At 47.8% G+C, this 17,916-nt stretch overlaps 3 protein-coding genes and 2 non-coding genes across 5 annotated transcripts; 2 read left to right on the top strand and 3 right to left on the bottom strand.

The window, feature by feature from the left end:
• Nucleotides 1-1,083: 1,083 nt before the first annotated feature.
• LOC114768662 (small nucleolar RNA U13) lies at nt 1,084-1,181 on the bottom strand. Its single transcript, XR_003743106.1, has one exon. It is a non-coding gene; the product is annotated as a small nucleolar RNA U13 (small nucleolar RNA).
• Nucleotides 1,182-2,177: 996 nt separating this feature from the next.
• Nucleotides 2,178-2,273, bottom strand: LOC114768661 (small nucleolar RNA U13). The gene has a single exon (XR_003743105.1). It is a non-coding gene; the product is annotated as a small nucleolar RNA U13 (small nucleolar RNA).
• Nucleotides 2,274-2,912: 639 nt separating this feature from the next.
• On the top strand, nt 2,913-9,058 carry ddx41 (DEAD (Asp-Glu-Ala-Asp) box polypeptide 41). Its single transcript, XM_028959624.1, has 17 exons — nt 2,913-3,076; nt 3,315-3,401; nt 3,484-3,637; nt 3,730-3,804; nt 3,891-3,951; nt 4,595-4,731; nt 4,824-4,896; nt 4,996-5,149; nt 5,228-5,364; nt 5,899-6,061; nt 6,172-6,303; nt 6,383-6,454; nt 7,558-7,654; nt 7,734-7,883; nt 8,221-8,292; nt 8,467-8,577; nt 8,665-9,058. Exons 1-17 carry the CDS (start codon nt 3,050-3,052, stop codon nt 8,799-8,801), a joined length of 1,839 nt encoding a protein of 612 aa, XP_028815457.1. The 5' UTR covers nt 2,913-3,049; the 3' UTR covers nt 8,802-9,058.
• Nucleotides 9,059-9,279: 221 nt separating this feature from the next.
• On the top strand, nt 9,280-12,449 carry dok3 (docking protein 3). The gene is made up of 5 exons (XM_028959659.1): nt 9,280-9,409; nt 9,988-10,284; nt 10,837-10,909; nt 11,449-11,618; nt 11,693-12,449. The coding sequence occupies exons 1-5, from the start codon at nt 9,353-9,355 to the stop codon at nt 12,194-12,196; spliced, it is 1,101 nt and encodes a 366-aa protein (XP_028815492.1). The 5' UTR covers nt 9,280-9,352; the 3' UTR covers nt 12,197-12,449.
• A 162-nt stretch (nt 12,450-12,611) lies between these two features.
• On the bottom strand, nt 12,612-13,100 carry atoh1b (atonal bHLH transcription factor 1b). Its single transcript, XM_028960898.1, has one exon. It carries the CDS (start codon nt 13,098-13,100, stop codon nt 12,675-12,677), a length of 426 nt encoding a protein of 141 aa, XP_028816731.1. The 3' UTR covers nt 12,612-12,674.
• Between the last annotated feature and the right edge of the window lie 4,816 nt (nt 13,101-17,916).

The following is a 17,916-nucleotide window of genomic DNA, read 5'->3' as shown; positions in this document are numbered from 1 at the left end:
AACTAAAATCTTTAGAAAGTGCACAAACATGTTGCTCCTTGAGCTGTGATTATAATAAAATAAAAATGGACCAACACAAAAAGCACACACGTGTATTAGGTGGAACCCACGATCAGCTGACCGGTCATGCTGGAGGATGTTGCAGGAAGTGGTCACTCTTCTTCATCTGTGAAGAGCACAGGGCTCCAGTGGCGAATTTGCCCGTCTTGGTGTTCTCTGGCAAACACCAAACGTGCTGGACGGTGTTGGGCTGTGGACGTCAGGCCCTCATACCACCCTCATGGAGTCTGTTTCTGACCATTTGAGCAGACACAAGCATATTTGGGGCCTGCCGGAGGTCATTTTGCAGGCTCTGGCAGTGCTCCTCCTCTTTGCTCGAAGGTGGGGGTAGTGGTGGGTCCTGCTGCTGGGCTGTTGCCCTCCTACGGCCTCCTCCACATCTCCTGATTTACTGGCCTGTCTCCTGGTAGCGCCTCCATGCTCTGGACTCTACGCTGACAGACACGGCGCTGGGGCAGTGGTGGACTAGCGGTTAAGGAAGCGGCCCCGTAATCAGAAGGTTGCCGGTTCTAATCCTGATCCGTCAAGGTGCCACCGAACAAAGCGTCGTCCCCACACACTGCTCCCCGGGCGCCTGTCATGGCTGCCCACTGCTCACCAAGGGTGATGGGTTAAATGCAGAGGACACATTTTACTGTGTATCACAAGTGACAATCACTTCTCAAACCTTCTTGCCACAGCTCACATTAATGTTAATGTTAATGAAGCGGTCCTGGTTCGAATCCCAACCCTCCAAGGTGCCACTGAGGTGCCACTGAGCAAAGCACCGTCCCCACACACTGCTCCCTGGGCGCCTGTCATGGCTGCCCACTGCTCACCAAGGGTGATGGTTAAAAGCAGAGGACACATTGACAATCACTTCACTTTCAAAGTGACCATATGTGACCAATTACAGCTCCAAACACACTTAAGTTTCAAAGAAAGTTTCAGCATCAATACTAACCTGAATATTTCTTGATAAATTGATTAGGTCAAAATTTAAAGTCACTATACAATTTTTGATACTGCAGGATATCGGTTCGGCATCAGAGCGGTAATGTACAAAGCGTAACAAAGAGGCAGTACATTTCACGAAATGTTCGTGATTGAACCGATCATCATTTAAAATGAACCGAAAGGATCGTGATTCTCGAAGTTCCCGCCACAGCTGTAACGATGCCTGACACTTGTTTACACGACGGGGACCAACCTGCCGCCCAACGGTCACAAAGAAAGCGTTCTTATTACAACAACAGGGGTCCCAGCACAATACATTGATCAGCATTATTTATATGTAAAAAAGCAACACTATAAACTTTAATTTGAAATGACTGTTTGCACATTTTTTGTTCATCCCCTTCATCCAGGCAGATGAAAATTTTGCAGTTCTAAACACATTTAAGTTTTGAGAAGAGTTCCAGCATCGACACTATCCTAAATATTAACGATGTTACGGGACGTAACACCCGGATGCTTCGGGGCGTGTATCGATCAGTGGAGGGGGCGTTTCCGCGAAGCTCGTATCGAGGCGGGCTACATTTGGGGGCGGAGCCTAAAACGATGACGTCCGAAGCCTCGCTGCCGGATGTACCACGTGACTGCATCGGGAAGCGGTTCAGATTTTGGCGCGAGGTTTGCGGCGATGCGAAGCCCTCAGGCTCCAGTCAAAATGTGGGGTCTTGATGGAGAGTTGCGGCCAGTTCAGACTTTGGATGGAGTTTTAATGCTTTGGAGATACTTTGGAGAGTTTAGAGAGAGAAAGTTTGAAGATTTATAAGAGTGAGGACAGCGTTTTTCTTCTGTACCATGTGAAAGGGCGTTTTCAAAGGCCGGAGAGGTTGTCAAAAAAAAAGGAATCGCTTAAAACCAAAAACTGTTGGTGTGATACTGTTATTTCTGAATACAAATGTATAAAAAATCTCCTGTTCCGTCAATCATTGTCCAAGTTACACGACTGGCAATGTCATATAATACCACCATCTTGTGAATATATTCCCACAGAATACACCCTAATAGTGTGTTGTTCTACACCCACGTGATTTATGTAGAATAACTAGAATATTTCCTTGCACGTATTGTGATACGTACAGTTTTCTTTACACAAGTTTTGTTCTTTTTGAGGTTATCTTTCGATTCGGTATCAGAGCGGTAATGTACAAAGCGTAACAATGAGGCAGTACATTTCACGAATGTTTCGTGATACACCGATCATCATTTTAAATGAACCGAAGGATCGTACCACTGTTGGCCCCGCCACAGCTGTAACGATGCCTGATACTTGTTTAAGCGACGGGGACCAACCTGACGCCCAACGGTCACAAAGAAAGCGTTCTTATTACGACAACAGGGGTCCAAACACAATAGCTTGATCAGCATTATTTAAAAGTAGCGTGTTTAAGAAACCCATTAAACTGTGTATGTCAAAACTCTTTGTAACGAGGTGCATTCTGGGAAACGGTTGGAAGGCGATTGGGAACGAGAATTCAAGAATTACTATTACGCTTCAAGAACTTGGACCGCGAGCGCGTTGTCCTTTCTCCGTACTTAACATATTAAAATAATTAAGATAAAGTACTTGGGGTATTTTCTAAGCATTGTTATACCCAATAGCGTAGAAGAACTACATGCGACGAATGTTGACGTCATAATCGTGCGCGACTGAGAAATGTTCACGGTAAAACAACCGGGCGATTGTTACAGTCTTGTAAAGCGGCATTGATTCTTTTAATCAGAATCATAATTCGCCTATTTTAATAAACGAATTATCATTTCCCCCCCATACATTTACGAGTCTGATTCCGTGATCTTTGGAACAACTCAAATGTTGTAAATCGACAAACGCGTTTGGTTTTTCAGGCACGTTTAGGCTTCCGTAACTTGGGAGCGGACGAGGACGCTGCCGCGATAGCCGCAACGCAGCTAACGGGTTTAAACTCTTAACACTGTATGACTCCCGTTTTGCGTCAACGTGTATTCATTTTTTTGTAAATAGCCCGCAACACGTCTCAGAATGGCCGCCGACAACAGATATAAGAAGGTAATGTGGCCGCCATTAAGCAATTTCCCCTGCTTGCTTTACTAGCCTCTACACCCGGAGCTAGCAAGTCCTTTACAAACTTTCATATCTACTCATTAATTACGATTGAAGTACAGTTGAGATTCAAAGATGGTAGCGAATATAGTCACAGTTAACTAGATAACCATTCGATTGGGCGGTCGTGTTAATTCAGGACTTGTGCGGATATTAACTGATTTTGTTGTCGTTGCCACTTCAGAGGTCTCATGTAGAAGAAGACCAGTCCGCTTCAGATGAGGACGACTATGTACCATATGTTCCCGTGAAGCAGCGGAAGAAGGAAATGGTGAGGAGAGAAATCGGCGTGACACTTATCAACGTCTGCATTTACTTGTGGACTCCCGCCATGCAATGTTGCTCGTCCTCAGCTGGAGAAGGTCATGCGCCTCCGAGGGAAGGGCCAGATGGAAGAGGAGCAGAAGGACAGCGGCGGGGAGCAGAGGGACGAAGACGAGGGCCTCGGCCCGCGCTCCAACGTCAGTCTCCTCGACCAGCATCAGCATCTCAAAGAGAAGGCTGAAGGTACTGGATGGAGTGTAAAAATCTTGCTGCTGGCCCTCTGTGATTTGTACAGGGCAAGTCAAATATTATTTTTTTTTACTTTGTCTCTCTAGCCCGAAAAGAATCCGCGAAAGAGAAGCAGTTGAAGGAGGAAGAGAAGATTTTGGAGAGCGTAGCTGAAGGAAGAGGTAAATAAATGACTCTCGTTCTGCTGTTAAGAGTTTCTCTCCCTCCTGTCATCAAACACACGAACGGTGATTTGTCGCTTATGCAGCCCTGATGTCTGTGAAGGAAATGGCAAAAGGAATCACATACGATGACCCGATTAAAACAAGGTGAGTGTTTTATTGTTGTCAGATTGGGCTGATTTGCATTTACATTTTACATTCACGGCATCTATCAGATGCCCTTATCCAGAGCGACTTAAAATCAGTAGTTACAGGGACAGTCCCCCTCTGGACCAACTTAGGGTTAAGTGTCTTGCTCAGGGACACGATGGTAGTAAGTGGGGTTTGAACCTGGGTCTTCTGGTTCATAGGAGAGTGGGTCACCCATTAGGCTACTACCACCATTTGATGTTTTGTGGAAAAATAGTTTGTTGAGAAAAGGCCATTAGAAGAGCTCAGCTCTCCTTTCGACTTGCTAAATGGTTACAGTGCATCACCTTTTCCCCATTTAGTAATGTTACAGACTTTCTAAGTTGATTAAATAACATCTCTACATACAAGGGCTTGGCAAATGTATATTAAAATCATTTTGCACATTTTTACACTGAAACAGTCAGTCGTTGCCATGGCTTTTTATGAATCAACATCATCACCCACTCCTGTTTAATGCATGGTGTGACATGCTTCAACGAACGTGTTAAAAGTAACCTCCCGAAACTCCATGGGAATCTTTGGCACATTGGTAGTATTAGCCTGCGAGCTGATTTTGAATATCTCTGTATGTTTATTGATCTGTCGCGTACCTCTGCAGTTGGAAGGCTCCTCGGTACATCCTGAGCATGCCCCGGGCACGGCACGATCGGGTGAGAAAGAAGTACCACATATTAGTGGAAGGCGAAGGAATCCCCCCGCCTGTTAAAAGTTTCAGGGAGATGAAATTCCCTCAAGGTGAGAATTTATTTATTTTTTTATTCCGTGTTTGTAGTGATACGTGGATGGTTAACTATTCATTTATTACTTTCATGTTTTAATTTTTCCAGCTGTATTGAAGGGACTGAAAAAGAAAGGAATTGTTCATCCAACGCCCATCCAAATCCAAGGAATCCCGACCATGTTGGTTTCCTGCTTAAAAAAAAACCCCACAATTTTCATGCATGTTTTAGATTTCATAACTGTATGAGTGAGTAAGAACGGGTTTGTACTTTTCTGTAGCTTGTCTGGCAGAGATATGATTGGCATTGCCTTCACGGGCTCGGGAAAGACGTTGGTCTTCACTCTGCCAATCATCATGTTCTGCCTGGAGCAGGAGAAGAGGTTGCCCTTCTACAAAAGAGAGGGGCCTTACGGCCTGATCATCTGTCCATCGGTAAGGCCCTTTCGGTCAGGGAGGAAGCGTCCGGTTTGTGTTTCTTTGACCGTTAGACGCTTGTGTGCATCTTTCCAGAGGGAACTGGCCAGGCAGACCCACAGCATCCTGGAATACTACAGCAAGCTGCTGGAGGACGAGGGCGCGCCACAGCTGCGCAGCGCCCTGTGCATCGGCGGAATGTCTGTCAAGGAGCAGATGGAGGTGGTCAAACAGTGAGTCTCAACATCCTAATGCGGCCATTCCTCTGCTGTCTTTGTTTTAATCCTCCCTAATTAACATTGGAAGTGGCCCCGTAATCAGAAGGTGCCACTTAGCAAAGCAGCGTCCCCACACACTGCTCACCAAAGGTGATGGTTAAAAGCAGAGGACACATTTCGTTGTGTCACAGTGTGCTGTGCTGTGTATCACAATGACAATCAATTCATTTTCACTTTTTCACGTCATCTTTCTCTGAATGATTGAGAGGACATGGGTCGTAACAATTGGCTGAGAATCATTAAAATAAAATGATATGACTGTATGAGGATTCAAACACGTTGAGATAAAACAAACTTTTTGCCTGGAATGAAAGCGCGGTTAATCTGGGGTCCTTGGTCTACTCCAGGGTGCTTCGGGCCCCTCCCTGCGCATGAAACATTTACAGCATTCACTTGGTCAGGAAGTGGGCGTCCTCAGCCAGGTTCCTCCAACCGTCGAGTGCTTTCGGTTTGAGACCTTCACTCACGCTCTTCTTGTTGTGTTTGTAGCGGCGTCCACATGATGGTGGCCACGCCAGGCCGGCTTATGGACCTTCTGCAGAAGAAGATGGTCAGTCTGGACATCTGCCGCTACTTAGCTCTGGATGAGGCTGACAGAATGATTGACATGGGATTCGAGGAGGACATCAGAACAATCTTTTCCTACTTTAAGGTATCACAGAAAATGATACTAATAAAACAGACACATCATTAGTTATATTAGTTGACATCATTACACATATTAGTTGACTGAAAATAAAACCCTTAAAAAAACTCTTTTAGGGACAGAGGCAAACGTTGCTCTTTAGTGCCACGATGCCCAAGAAGATCCAGAATTTTGCTAAAAGCGCTCTGGTCAAGCCCATTACCATCAACGTGGGCCGAGCTGGTGCTGCCAGTTTGGATGTCATTCAGGTGAGTGTGTTGGTGTGTCACGGAACTGTGTAACTGAAAGTGCTTTCCGACTCGCTTGAAATGACTTTTGTGCATTTAGGAAGTGGAGTACGTGAAGGAAGAAGCGAAGATGGTTTATCTTCTAGAGTGCTTGCAGAAAACCCCTCCACCAGTAAGAAGATTTCTATACATGCCAATTGTCCCTGTCACCGCAGACCAGGCGAAACTCAAAACAAGAAGTTAATTTAGAAATTTTATTTCAAACATGCACTACCAGGCCAATTTTTGGACGCACCTACTCTGTGTTATGGTTATGGAGCCATTTTGAAGAAACTTATTTGTTGTATCATGGAGGAGATCAAGGATATTTTTAAGTCGTTCACTATTGTCATCCTCAAAAGCTGCTTGATGTGAGATGATTTACATTTACAGCATTTATCAGACACCCTTATCCAGAGCGACTTACAATCAGTAGTTACAGGGGACAGTCCCCCTGGAGCAGGGTTAAGTCTTGCTCAGGGACACAATGGTAGTAAATGGGATTTGAACCTGGGTCTTCTGGTTCATAGGCGAGTGTGTTACCCACTAGGCCACTACCACCCTGATTTAACATGATAAGAAAGGATTAACCTTCAGGACTGTTCGAAGCCGTCACGGTTGTCCAATTTAAGGGGGTGGAGTGAAATGCTGCCATCACAGCATTTGGAGAGCCTCAAACCTTCAACTTTTTACCAGGTTTATTTATTACATAACCTCGAGAATGTTATTTCATAGTTCAGGGTCTTCAGTGTTGTTCCATAATGTAGGTTAGGTTTTATCTGTCACATACATACATTATTTGTCACACATGTGAAATGTGTCCCGACCCCACTATACAGACCGAATCTAAGGGAAATAAATAAATATACACACACACACACACACACACACACACACATATACACATCTAGAAATAAAAATATAAATGTATAATAAGAGCAAGTGTGAAGGCAGTTGTGTGTAAAACAGGTGTGCAGTGTTAAGTGGCTTGTGTAATGGGGGGGAAAAAAATCATAAATGAGCAGGTGCATCCAAACTTCTAACTGCTAGTGTGTGTGTATAAATTGATTAAAAGTGTAATGGTTAATCGCACATTTTACCAAATCACCAAGTGAAAGTGGAAAAGAATTAACGCAGATGAACTACCCAGAGCCTATAAGATAGTTTGTGTGCTGTATGTTGCTTCTGTGTTGTGCAGAATATTTGTAATGTAAGTACATGTGTCCTAACCTCCAGGTGCTGATTTTTGCTGAGAAGAAAGCAGACGTGGACGCCATTCATGAATATCTTTTACTAAAGGGTGTGGAAGCAGTGGCCATTCATGGAGGAAAAGGTAAATTTTATCAAGAAATTAAAAAAACAAATTTTGTCGTTTAAGACGCTGCCATGATGCTACTTGTATTCATTTTCAGACCAGGAGGAGCGAACCAAAGCCATAGAGGCGTTCCGGGAGGAGAAGAAGGATGTTTTGGTGGCTACGGACGTCGCCTCCAAAGGTCTGGACTTTCCTGCCATTCAGCACGTCGTCAACTACGACATGCCAGAGGAAATCGAGAACTACGGTAATGAGGGATGAACTTTTTTTTTTTTCCCCCCCTCGTTTGTCACCTAATTCAAAGTGAATTTAATGCCGAATTTTCGCTGCGTTGCATTTTTCACTCTGCCTAGTCTGTTTCTATGTAGAGTTTGCATGACTATAGTTATGAATTTATTGGCATAGCCCTTGGTGCATGTGGGACTCGCATGTGCTGTGTATGATGAAGCGATCCTGCACGTTTCTGCTAATTTTGGTGTCATGTGACTGAGTGCACGTGCTGTACTTCCGAGATCTTAAAACATATTACGATGTACAAGTTACAGGTCCCTACACATAATCTGAAAAAACAATCTCGCGTTCAGTCCACAGAATAGGAAGAACCGGACGTTCTGGGAAGACTGGCATCGCCACAACATTTATCAACAAGGCCTGCGGTAAGACCTGCCATTTTGATCTTCTTGCCACCTTAATGGGGAATAATGAAGGAACTTGTGAGTGTGTGAACCAGCAGGATTTCCTGCCTGCTATTATTGTGCAAATGTAGCAGCCAGCGCGCTGGGTTCCATCTGATCAGCGATAAAGCATCTCCGACTTTCGTTTTTCTGCAGACGAGTCGGTCTTAATGGACCTGAAGGCCTTGCTGGTTGAGGCAAAGCAGAAGGTTCCTCCTGTGCTCCAGGTGCTGCAGACCGGGGACGAGACCATGCTGGACATCGGCGGTGAGTGTCGCTGAAGGCCAGCGCCAACCGACTTCATTTGAGACCAGCCCCTAACCTGCTGCTCATTCGTCCGTTTTTTCCCTCCAGGAGAGCGCGGCTGCACGTTCTGCGGAGGCTTGGGCCACCGCATCACCGACTGTCCCAAACTGGAGGCCATGCAGACCAAGCAGGTCACCAACATTGGACGCAAGGACTACCTGGCGCACAGCTCCATGGATTTCTGAAGGCTTTGGCCTGTTCTTTGGAAAGGACCTTCTAAAGACAGCTTTATGAACTGTGATGTACAGAAGAATGCATGGAAATTTGTCCATAATGTATATACATGGGTTTCTTGTCACTGTCGTCACGGGCCAGTGTACCTGATGCTTTTTTCGTTGTTGTTGCATGCTCTGCTTTTCTGTACAGCTATATTCCGTAGGTTAGTTTTGTGGAGAAAGGGAACGGTTTAAAAAAAATAAAATTAATACATATTTTAAAATTGCATGTGTGTGTTCTGCTTTTTTCTGCTCGTTCTCTTAGTAAGATTTGCACTCCTGCTTTTTTTTTTTTTTTGTTGAAGTAAGTGTGTTTTTACGTAGGCGCGACTCCTACATCGTTGGTCAACCAAAAACTGCTTCAGCTGCGGCTTCTGCTCTTATTTTAACCTGCTGGGCTGCTGTCAGGGTGGTGCGTTATTTTCCATTGCCCCACACGCACACACACACACACAGACACACACACACACACACACATACACAAAGGTTTAGCAGCAAGAACCTCAAGTCCAGACAGAGCCATGGACACCGTCGTGAAAGAAGGCCCGGTGGTGCTGGAGACGGTGAAGTTCGGGAAGGTGAGTGAGGGGCCTGAACCCCAGTCAGTGGTGATTTATAACGTTTGGCTCTCCAGAGCGATACGTCTCGGGGCTGTTCCGCTCATCGTTGCTGCACGATGAATAATTCACACAAAAAAAGAACGCTGATCGGATGTGGATTGCTTCCATTTAATCTGCGCGAATCGTGCACGGGACACGAGGCTCCGGAGGACCGTTTCTGCAGCTCGTACCGCGGCGAGGTTCGTTTCACGTCGGATATTCGCTGACCACACGCCTCCACAAAGATTTCTGCTTTTTAGCTCCCCATTTTTTGAGTTTTGAAGTCAGTATGGAACTCAGCAGAGGACACGACCCTGTGACCCGAAACCAAGGTAGAACCGCACTGCTGCATGGGACTAGTCAGACGCATATTAAAATGGTCTTGTCTTCCATTGAAAGCGAAGGTTTTTCTTTACCGAAACTCACTTGGCCCTCGAAAAAAAAAAAGGTCTCTGTTGAGGCGTGGGCTGAGCGTCAGAGGCCCGACCTGAAACGAGCTTCACCGGGTTTCATTGGCTGCCGGTGCCGAGCTGCCACTGCCTCCTCCCTCCCTGCAGAAGACGTGGAAGAGGACGTGGATGGCCCTGTTCCAGCCCAGCTCCTCCGGGATCGGCCGGGTGGAGATGCGCGACGTCAAGGACGGCATCCTGGGCCTGGGCGGCGCGGCGGGGATGAGGAAGGTGGAGAAGCGCGTGATCCGCCTGTCCGAGTGCCTCAGCGTCGCCGCGGCCCCCGGCGAGAGCTGCCCCGCCGACCTGGCGGCGTTTCACGTCAACACCGCCCGGCGCACCTACACCATCGCCTCACACGACGCGCTGGAGTGGGTGCACGTCCTGAGCGAGCTCGCCTTTTCGGTATGGACCTGATTTGAACCATGATTATTAGTATTAGTATCGGCCTGGTACTGGTCTAGTGGGCAACTTTGCTGACAAGTTCGGCCTTATCAGGGCTCTTAGTTTTGTAAACTCAAAACTCTATAGAAATCGAACGAGAATTGCTGGTGTCTTCCTCTTGTAAGTCGCTTTGGATAAAAGCGTCTGCTAAATAAAGTAAAGTAAAGTAAAATAAACCCTGAGTGTCTCCAGGGGGGGACTGTCCCTGTAACTACTGATCGCTCTGGATAAGGGCGTCTGGTAAATGCTGTAAATGTACCTTCAGGATTAGCTGCCAGTGACAGAAAGTGACTCTGCTGTTGGTCACCAAGCTTAAAGTAAACGGATTTCGGAGAAGAAGACGCCCGGGCCGAGTTGGCAGGTAGTGAAATCGCCATGACGACCGCTGCCGGGTCTTCAGAAAAAGAGGAAGCCGACGCACTTCCTCTTTTCTGACGTGGCTGGAGGGAACTGATATGGGAGGGGATGACGAGGACGGGGCGCGAGGGCCTTTACAACTCTGTCTGTCAACAGGTAAACAGTGGCGCGGCCCGGGACGAATTCGGGTCTCTGGAGGACAACGTGCTGTACTCCGCCTTGAAGACAGGTAATAATCAGCTGAAGGTGTCTGAAACTGTCCCATCGTCGCGATAACCCTGCTTCAGTGGCACATTCACACTTACATTTTACATTTACATTTACAACATTTATCAGACGCCCTTATCCAGAGCGACTTACAATCAGTAGTTCATCTTTTGTTCATCTTTTAATAAACGACCCTTTTATGGGGAGGGTCTAAATGTTCACCTGAAACGTGTCCCTTAAAGGGACGATTTCAGACTTCAGACTTTCAGGCTCCTGTGTAATTATTCCTGATAATGGACTAAAACGATGTTTTGGAGACCAAAGTTTTAAAAGGGGGAGGAGCCCGTAGGCATGATTGACAGCTCTCACACACTCTTCCAGCTCTTCCTTGTTCTGCCACTCCGTGACACGCCCAGGTGTAGCCCATTCTCTACACTCCTAATACCCTGACGTGGGGGGACCACGCCCACTACCATCACCAACCTGCAGGTTCTGAGGCCATGTACCTCACTTGTAAAAGCAGCCTCGCACCCCGTGAAACTCCTCTCGTGTTGCACGCAGATCAGTACCAAGTCGTGGTCCAGCAGACGGAAGCTGCCGTCAGGTGCGGGTTGCTGGGCAGTTACCTGCTGTCCCCCGGGGAAGACGGCCTCTCCCTGCTGGACCCGCGAAAGACGGACACCGTCTGCCGCTGGCCCTACCGCTTCCTGCGGCGGTACGGCAGGGTGAAGGTAAAGAAGGAATCGGGCTTGATGTGAGGTGGTGTGCAAAGGGAGGTTGTTCTACTTTGTGACGTGTCCTACAGGAGGGCTTTTCCATCGAGGCAGGCCGCCGCTGCGACTCGGGTGAAGGCCGCTTCGTTTTCCTGGCACAGGAAGCGGTGGAGATTTGCAGGGCCGTAGAGGAGGCCGTGGCGAGGCAAAGCGCCCTGAGCCAAGAGCCCGAGCGTCCGTCAGCAGGAGCCGGGGCTGCAGCGCACGACAGGAGCAGAGGAGCCGCCGGAACCGAGCTCTACTCCACCATCACCGCGATCCCTGCCCCCAAGGCCCAGTCCAGGCCGAGTGTGCGGCACTGGTCCACGGGCAGCGCGTCTCCGAGCGGCGAGGAGGAGTCTCTGCTCTACTCCAAGCTGTCCACGCCGGGACAGGACCGCCGGCCCCAACACGTCACCTCCACCGAGATCCCCGTCGACTTCAAGCAGGTGCTGTCCAACGTCCTCTTTAGAGACATGGCGAGGACGCAGCCCCTCCCGTCCTCGGAGACCACGCACTTCAATAGGACAATCTATCAAAATCACACGGAGGACTGAGCAGGGGAAGCGCCGACCAACCCTCCATCGGCTCGTATATTATTTTTGGTAATATTATATAGATATAACACAAAACAATGCATGTGATGGAATGTAAAGTGGGGACAAATAAAGGCCCATGGGCATGGATAGGAAATGTACTTTTTATTTAACAATCATCGTTTCACAGAATATCTAGACACTCGAACATACATAAATAGTACAAAATATTTATTTACTTTATATATCTAATAAAAACGTGCATGGTAATAGATTGAAAGAAAAGTCTTTTTTTTTTTTATTCCAAGGATAGGCTGAAGTCAGGCGATAAAGTGCAACTAAAGGACCTGGTATTAATTCTCGAGGCACAGTCCACTAAAAAAAAAAAAAAAAAAAAAAAAATCGAAAACGAACCAAATCGGATTTCTGTGGCTTTGAACGGGAAATCTATCCTTCTAACGTTGGCTATTTGGTTTATTATTTCTTTGCGGTGGCACCGTCAGCGCCGCACGCCCCGTCCGTCCTCCGCGTCGCTGCAGTGCGACGACTCCCCGTCGCTCCCGTGGCCGCCGGCGTCGCTCTCCGGCCGCACCAGGCCGCGCAGCAGCTCGGACAGCTCGGTGATGTAGATCTGCGCCATCTGCAGCGTGTCGTACTTGGACAGCTTCTTCTCGTTCTCCAGCGACGGGATGACGCTGCGCAGCCGGTCGAACGCCCGGTTCAGCCCGTGCATGCGGCGCCGCTCCCGCGCGTTGGCCGCGACCCTCCGGTGCCGCTTCTCGCCCGCCGGGCCGGGCCGTTCCGGGGAGAGGTCGCCCGGCTCCGGCCGGTACTGGCCCGGGACCAGCCAGCCTCGGGGGGAGAAAAGCACCTCTTCCACCAGCCTGCTCCGGAGACCCCCTTCTGCTTTACTTTTGGAGGACATTTTAAAAGAAATGAATGAGCTACTAATAAAAAAAAATATATATATTTATATATAGTACCAGAAAAAAGTGGTTTCAGACTCAGGTCACCTCACCAGTCCTCTGGCCTTTTTGTACCAGTATCCCCTCCCTCCCTCCATCCATCCCTCCCTCCCTCCCTCTCCCGCCCAGTTTAGTTAATGACAGAGTCCCCTGGTTAAGGGGGGGTGGAGGTTGGGACAACTCTGACACCTTTGTCTGGTGCGCGGCACCCCGAACTCCCCCCCCAAAAAAGTTTTCTTTGTTTTTCTTGAAAAATTTATTTTGGATTTTTTCATCAAATATTGCTTTCGGCCGGCATAATTTCAGCGATCAGTGACGTCACAAACATCTGCGTCATTCGATGCAATTATTCCTTAAGCATAATATTTGGGCTGCTGTAATAAACCCCTTAGTCCACACTGGAGCCTGGAGAGCACATCCTTGTCATTTTCTTTCTTTCTTTCGTTATTTCCTCCTTTCTTTTTTTTTATATATATAGATAAGCTACAGATAAGCAACGGAATTGGCCACCGGAAAAAAAATAAAAAAAAAAAGAATTCGGACGCACGTTGGCATTGCGGCGCAATATGCCGTCTTCAAATAAACCGTAAACGCTCCCGTGGGCTTGTCTGCCGCAATAAAACGAACAGGTGGGAGGCCGGCGTGGGGACACACCTGTCGCCAGGTACGAGCCGGATAGAGCTGATAACCGCGCAATTTACGGTGCGCACTACGCGAATAGCAGCAAATCCCGACCCCAAACAGCTGCTGTTCTGAATATTGTGGGGGGGATCATCAATAACCACGAAGCTGTCACGCCAAACACTTAAACGGGTCGTTTTTAGCCGGTGTGCTGTTCAAATGAAGACTAATGCTATTTATTCAAATATTATTCATATGTAATCATATATAATAAGAGTGCAGTAAGTGTGACTCAGTTCTCAGGGGTGAGGGGACAGTGCAGGACCCTGGCTCGGTCAGCTGGTGTCCCCTGGCACTCGCTCCGGCACCGGAGCCGCCGTCGTCTCCCATATGCTGCGCCACGGGACAGCCCCGCTCCTGCGCGACATTAATTAACGCTGGCCGCCACGGCCCGTTGGCATGGTAACCGCGGCCGCGCCTTCGTCGCATCTTGGTGGCAGCAGCAACTCTTGCAGGAGCTCCACTTTTGGTTTGTCGTAACGTTAAAGGCGATTAAAACACCAGAAGGGATCTCCATGCCAGGGCCAAGCCGGTCGATTCTGATCGGCTTATAAACCCCGTACGCGCGTTTTGATCACGTTTGTGTATCGGCGCGCTTGTTCTTAAATAGTAAGAACACTTTTAAGGCCACTTAACAAATTATACGACCCGATATAATGCCGATAAAGCCAGTGAGTACCATTCTATACTTCATGCAGACTTGCAGGCGCGCCATGTACCACAAACGACTGTACACCACGGGCCAAAAGTTTGGAGACCTCCTCATTCAACGTGTTTTCTTTATTTTCATGACCATTTACGTTGGTAGATTCTCACTGAAGGCATCAAAACTATGAATGAACACGTGGAGTTATGGACTTAACAAAAAAAAAAAGAGAAATAAGTGAAAACATGTTTTATTTTCTAGTTCCTTTGCTCTGATTACTGCTTTGAACACTCTTGGCATTCTCTCAATGAGCTTCAAGAGGTCGTCACCTGAAATGGTTGTCCAACAGTCTTGAAGGAGTTCCCAGAGGTGTTTAGCACTTGTTGGTCCAGCTCACCCCAAACCATCTCGACTGGGTTCAGGTCCGGTGACTGTGGAGGTCAGGTCTCCACTTTTTGTTAAGTACATAACTCCACATGTGTTAATTCATAGTTTTGATGCCTTCAGTGATAATCTACCAACGTAAATGGTCATGAAAATAAAGAAAACACGTTGAATGAGGAGGTCTCCAAACTTTTGGCCCGTACTGTACATGTCATCATATTTATACATATTTATATTAAACTACAATGAGGTTGCATTAGGTGGACAGCAGGACACTTCAGTGGCTCTTATCTTCACCTCACTAAATAATGTTTTACTTGCAGGGACTTTTTTACTGTAAACTCCACTACAACGCAACGTCAGATAATAAAGTTTTACTTCTCCTGTCACGAGCGAATAGAGAAATGCTAAAACAGCAAGTTTGGGACTTTTGTGGCACAAACATGACAAATAAATGTGTCAATTTATGCAAACGCGACTGTGATATTAATCTGAAAAGCCTGTCGATTCATTTCCACTTGGTTCGGCCTAATAGAAAGAGTTTTATGGTCATTTTAATGGGCTCCACCGTCAGAGTACATATACGACATTATATTAAAGGGTGACTTTTTTCATCTAAAATGAGGCGACAATAAGACAAATTTTTTTTACAGCATTTTATTTGCACCAGGGTCATTTAGAAATGTCCATTGATACCCTGCACTGGTGTGAATTTCATCGGTGTCCTGATGACGAGTCGAGCGCACAGGATCCGCTCGGGAACGAACTGTTGCGACGTCGGGACGGGCGTGTGTCCGGCCCCGGGAGCGACAGACAGGCGGCGGGCGTCCCGTCAGCGGGTTAACCGGAATAAATGGGCACGCTCTGCACCCAGGGGTGCCCATTCAGCTCATTATCCTCGTCCCTTTCTCTCCCCCGGCATGAATATTTAATCGGCGCGGCCCCGCGACAGCCTGTAGCCCTGGCGAATTCGGAATGAGGAGGCCGGGGCGCACCTCCCATCTGGCGCGGGGAGAGAGTGGCGGCGTGAGGGTGGGGAGGAAGGTGCGAGGAGAATCAGGGGTCACCCGACAAAACCCCCCCCCCAAAAAACACAACAACCCCCCCCCCCTCCCAGGAGAATTAACACGCCACCAACGCGTTTATTTAGCGCGACACGCAACGTAAAGTTCACGTCCATTAGATTGCTGTTAATCAGCACCATCATCCATTAACGCGCCAAACCTTTAGAATCCAGAAGTTAAGCGAACGCACGTTCGGAGCGAAAATGTCAAATGACGTTAAAACGTCGCGCCGCGATCGGAGATCGAAGTGCGCGTGCACGCCGTTAATTGGCGCGAGGCACGCGCCGGAACGTCCTGCCAATTTACCCGGCGGCCAACCGGACTATGATTACGACACGTACCATTTACGGCATTCACCAGACGCCCTTATCCAGAGCGACTTAACAATCATTAGTTACAGGGACAGTCCCCCCCCACCCCCCGGAGACACTCAGGGTTAAGTGTCTTGCTCAGGGACACGATGATAGTAAGTGGGGTTTGAACCTGGGTCTTCTGGTTCACAGACGAGTATGTTACCCACTAGGCTACTACCACCCTTATTATAATTTATTTCTTTATTTATTATTAATAATTAATTTTATTGCATGGGGTGCGTTCGCAAAACAAAAAAAAAAAAACTTGAGCCCCGGCCCCACGTCCCCGGGGCGAGCGGCTGCCCCACCGCGGCCACGGGCACCCCGTCATTTCCCGGCCTGGTGGCGCGGAACCGAGTGGCGCGCCGCCTTTAATTAAAAGGCCCGCCGCCGCCGCGCACAATGGCCGAGGGCGGCGCTCCGGAGGTGGCGGAATTGGCGGCCTCATTAATCCAGGACAGAGGAGCGATATGCGCGTCGCCGCCCAGTCGGTCGGCCGCGGCCGCGACAGTTGACCACCGAGTCCGGCTGAAAACGACGCGCGTATTTCCGCCCGGACGCGATGCATTTCTGGGCGTGAGCACTCAGCAATACGGCGGGGCAATTTTTATTACATTTTTACTGTAACAGTCCATTTAAAACAGTTTCCTTGTGATATTTCACATACATGAAGTATCGAAATGTAAAAACCCCGGTTTCGGCAGTACCACCGTCCGCCGCAAGATGGCACCGTGGCAACACAGACGTCCTTGTGCAGCACGACAATGACACCACGGTCACACGCCGTCCTGTGAATCGCAGTATCTGTACAAATACATGCAGATACAAATACACACACAACACCACCAGCCAGGTGTTGCCGTTTCCACCGTCCAGGGCACCGAAAAGGCCGACGCTGTGGCTGAAGCTGCCATGTCTGTCCTGCAGGAATGAAGGGCACAAGGGCCGCCTGGGGTGCATTTCCCAATGCTCCCAATGCTCCCAATACAAACGTGCATTAAGCTGCATGCTTCCAGCATTGCAAGTTGCCTGTATAGTTAACAACTATGTTATTTTTCTTCCTTTTATATATGTGTGTATAGATATGTGTACACACACACACACACACACACACACACACACACACACATTACAGGCCAAAAGTTTGGACACACCTTCTCATGTTTTCTTTATTTTCATGACCATTTACGTTGGTAGATTCTCACTGAAGGCATCAAAACTATGAATGAACACATGTGGAGTTATGTACTTAACGAAAAGTGGAGACCCGACCTCCACAGTCACCGGACCTGAACCCAGTCCAGATGGTTTGAGTGAAGGCAAAGGGACCAAAAAGTGCTAAACACCTCTGGGAACTCCTTCAAGACTGTTGGAAAACCATTTCAGGTGACGACCTCTTGAAGCTCATCGAGAGAATGCCAAGAGTGTGCAAAGCAGTAATCAGAGCAAAGAAACTAGAATATAAAACCTGTTTTCGGCTATTTCACCTTTTTTTGTTTAGTACATAACATCTAGAACACAATCACAATGCACAGTCCGACAATGCGTCTAGCAATAAGACAATTAAAAATGCATGTATTTAGTATTTGTTCTCTACATCTAGGTATGTTACAATACAGAGTCAGCCAGAGACCACAGAGGCACAAAA

This window comes from Denticeps clupeoides, chromosome 18 (genome assembly GCF_900700375.1).
Source record: "Denticeps clupeoides chromosome 18, fDenClu1.1, whole genome shotgun sequence".
Classification (NCBI taxonomy): Eukaryota; Metazoa; Chordata; class Actinopteri; order Clupeiformes; family Denticipitidae; genus Denticeps; species Denticeps clupeoides.
The sequence above is the reverse complement of the archived record's forward strand: the minus strand, read 5'-3'. Positions and strand labels throughout refer to the sequence as shown.

Coding starts and splice junctions, on each gene's coding strand:
- ddx41 (XM_028959624.1), top strand. CDS start 3,050: ATGGCCGCCGACAACAGATATAAGAAG. Junction 3,805..3,890: donor GAGCGTAGCTGAAGGAAGAG/GTAAATAAATGA, acceptor TCGCTTATGCAG/CCCTGATGTCTGTGAAGGAA. Junction 4,897..4,995: donor ATCCAAGGAATCCCGACCAT/GTTGGTTTCCTG, acceptor ACTTTTCTGTAG/CTTGTCTGGCAGAGATATGA.
- dok3 (XM_028959659.1), top strand. CDS start 9,353: ATGGACACCGTCGTGAAAGAAGGCCCGGTGGTGCTGGAGACGGTGAAG. Junction 10,910..11,448: donor GTACTCCGCCTTGAAGACAG/GTAATAATCAGC, acceptor TGTTGCACGCAG/ATCAGTACCAAGTCGTGGTC. Junction 11,619..11,692: donor GGCGGTACGGCAGGGTGAAG/GTAAAGAAGGAA, acceptor CGTGTCCTACAG/GAGGGCTTTTCCATCGAGGC.
- atoh1b (XM_028960898.1), bottom strand. CDS start 13,100: ATGTCCTCCAAAAGTAAAGCAGAAGGGGGTCTCCGGAGCAGGCTGGTG.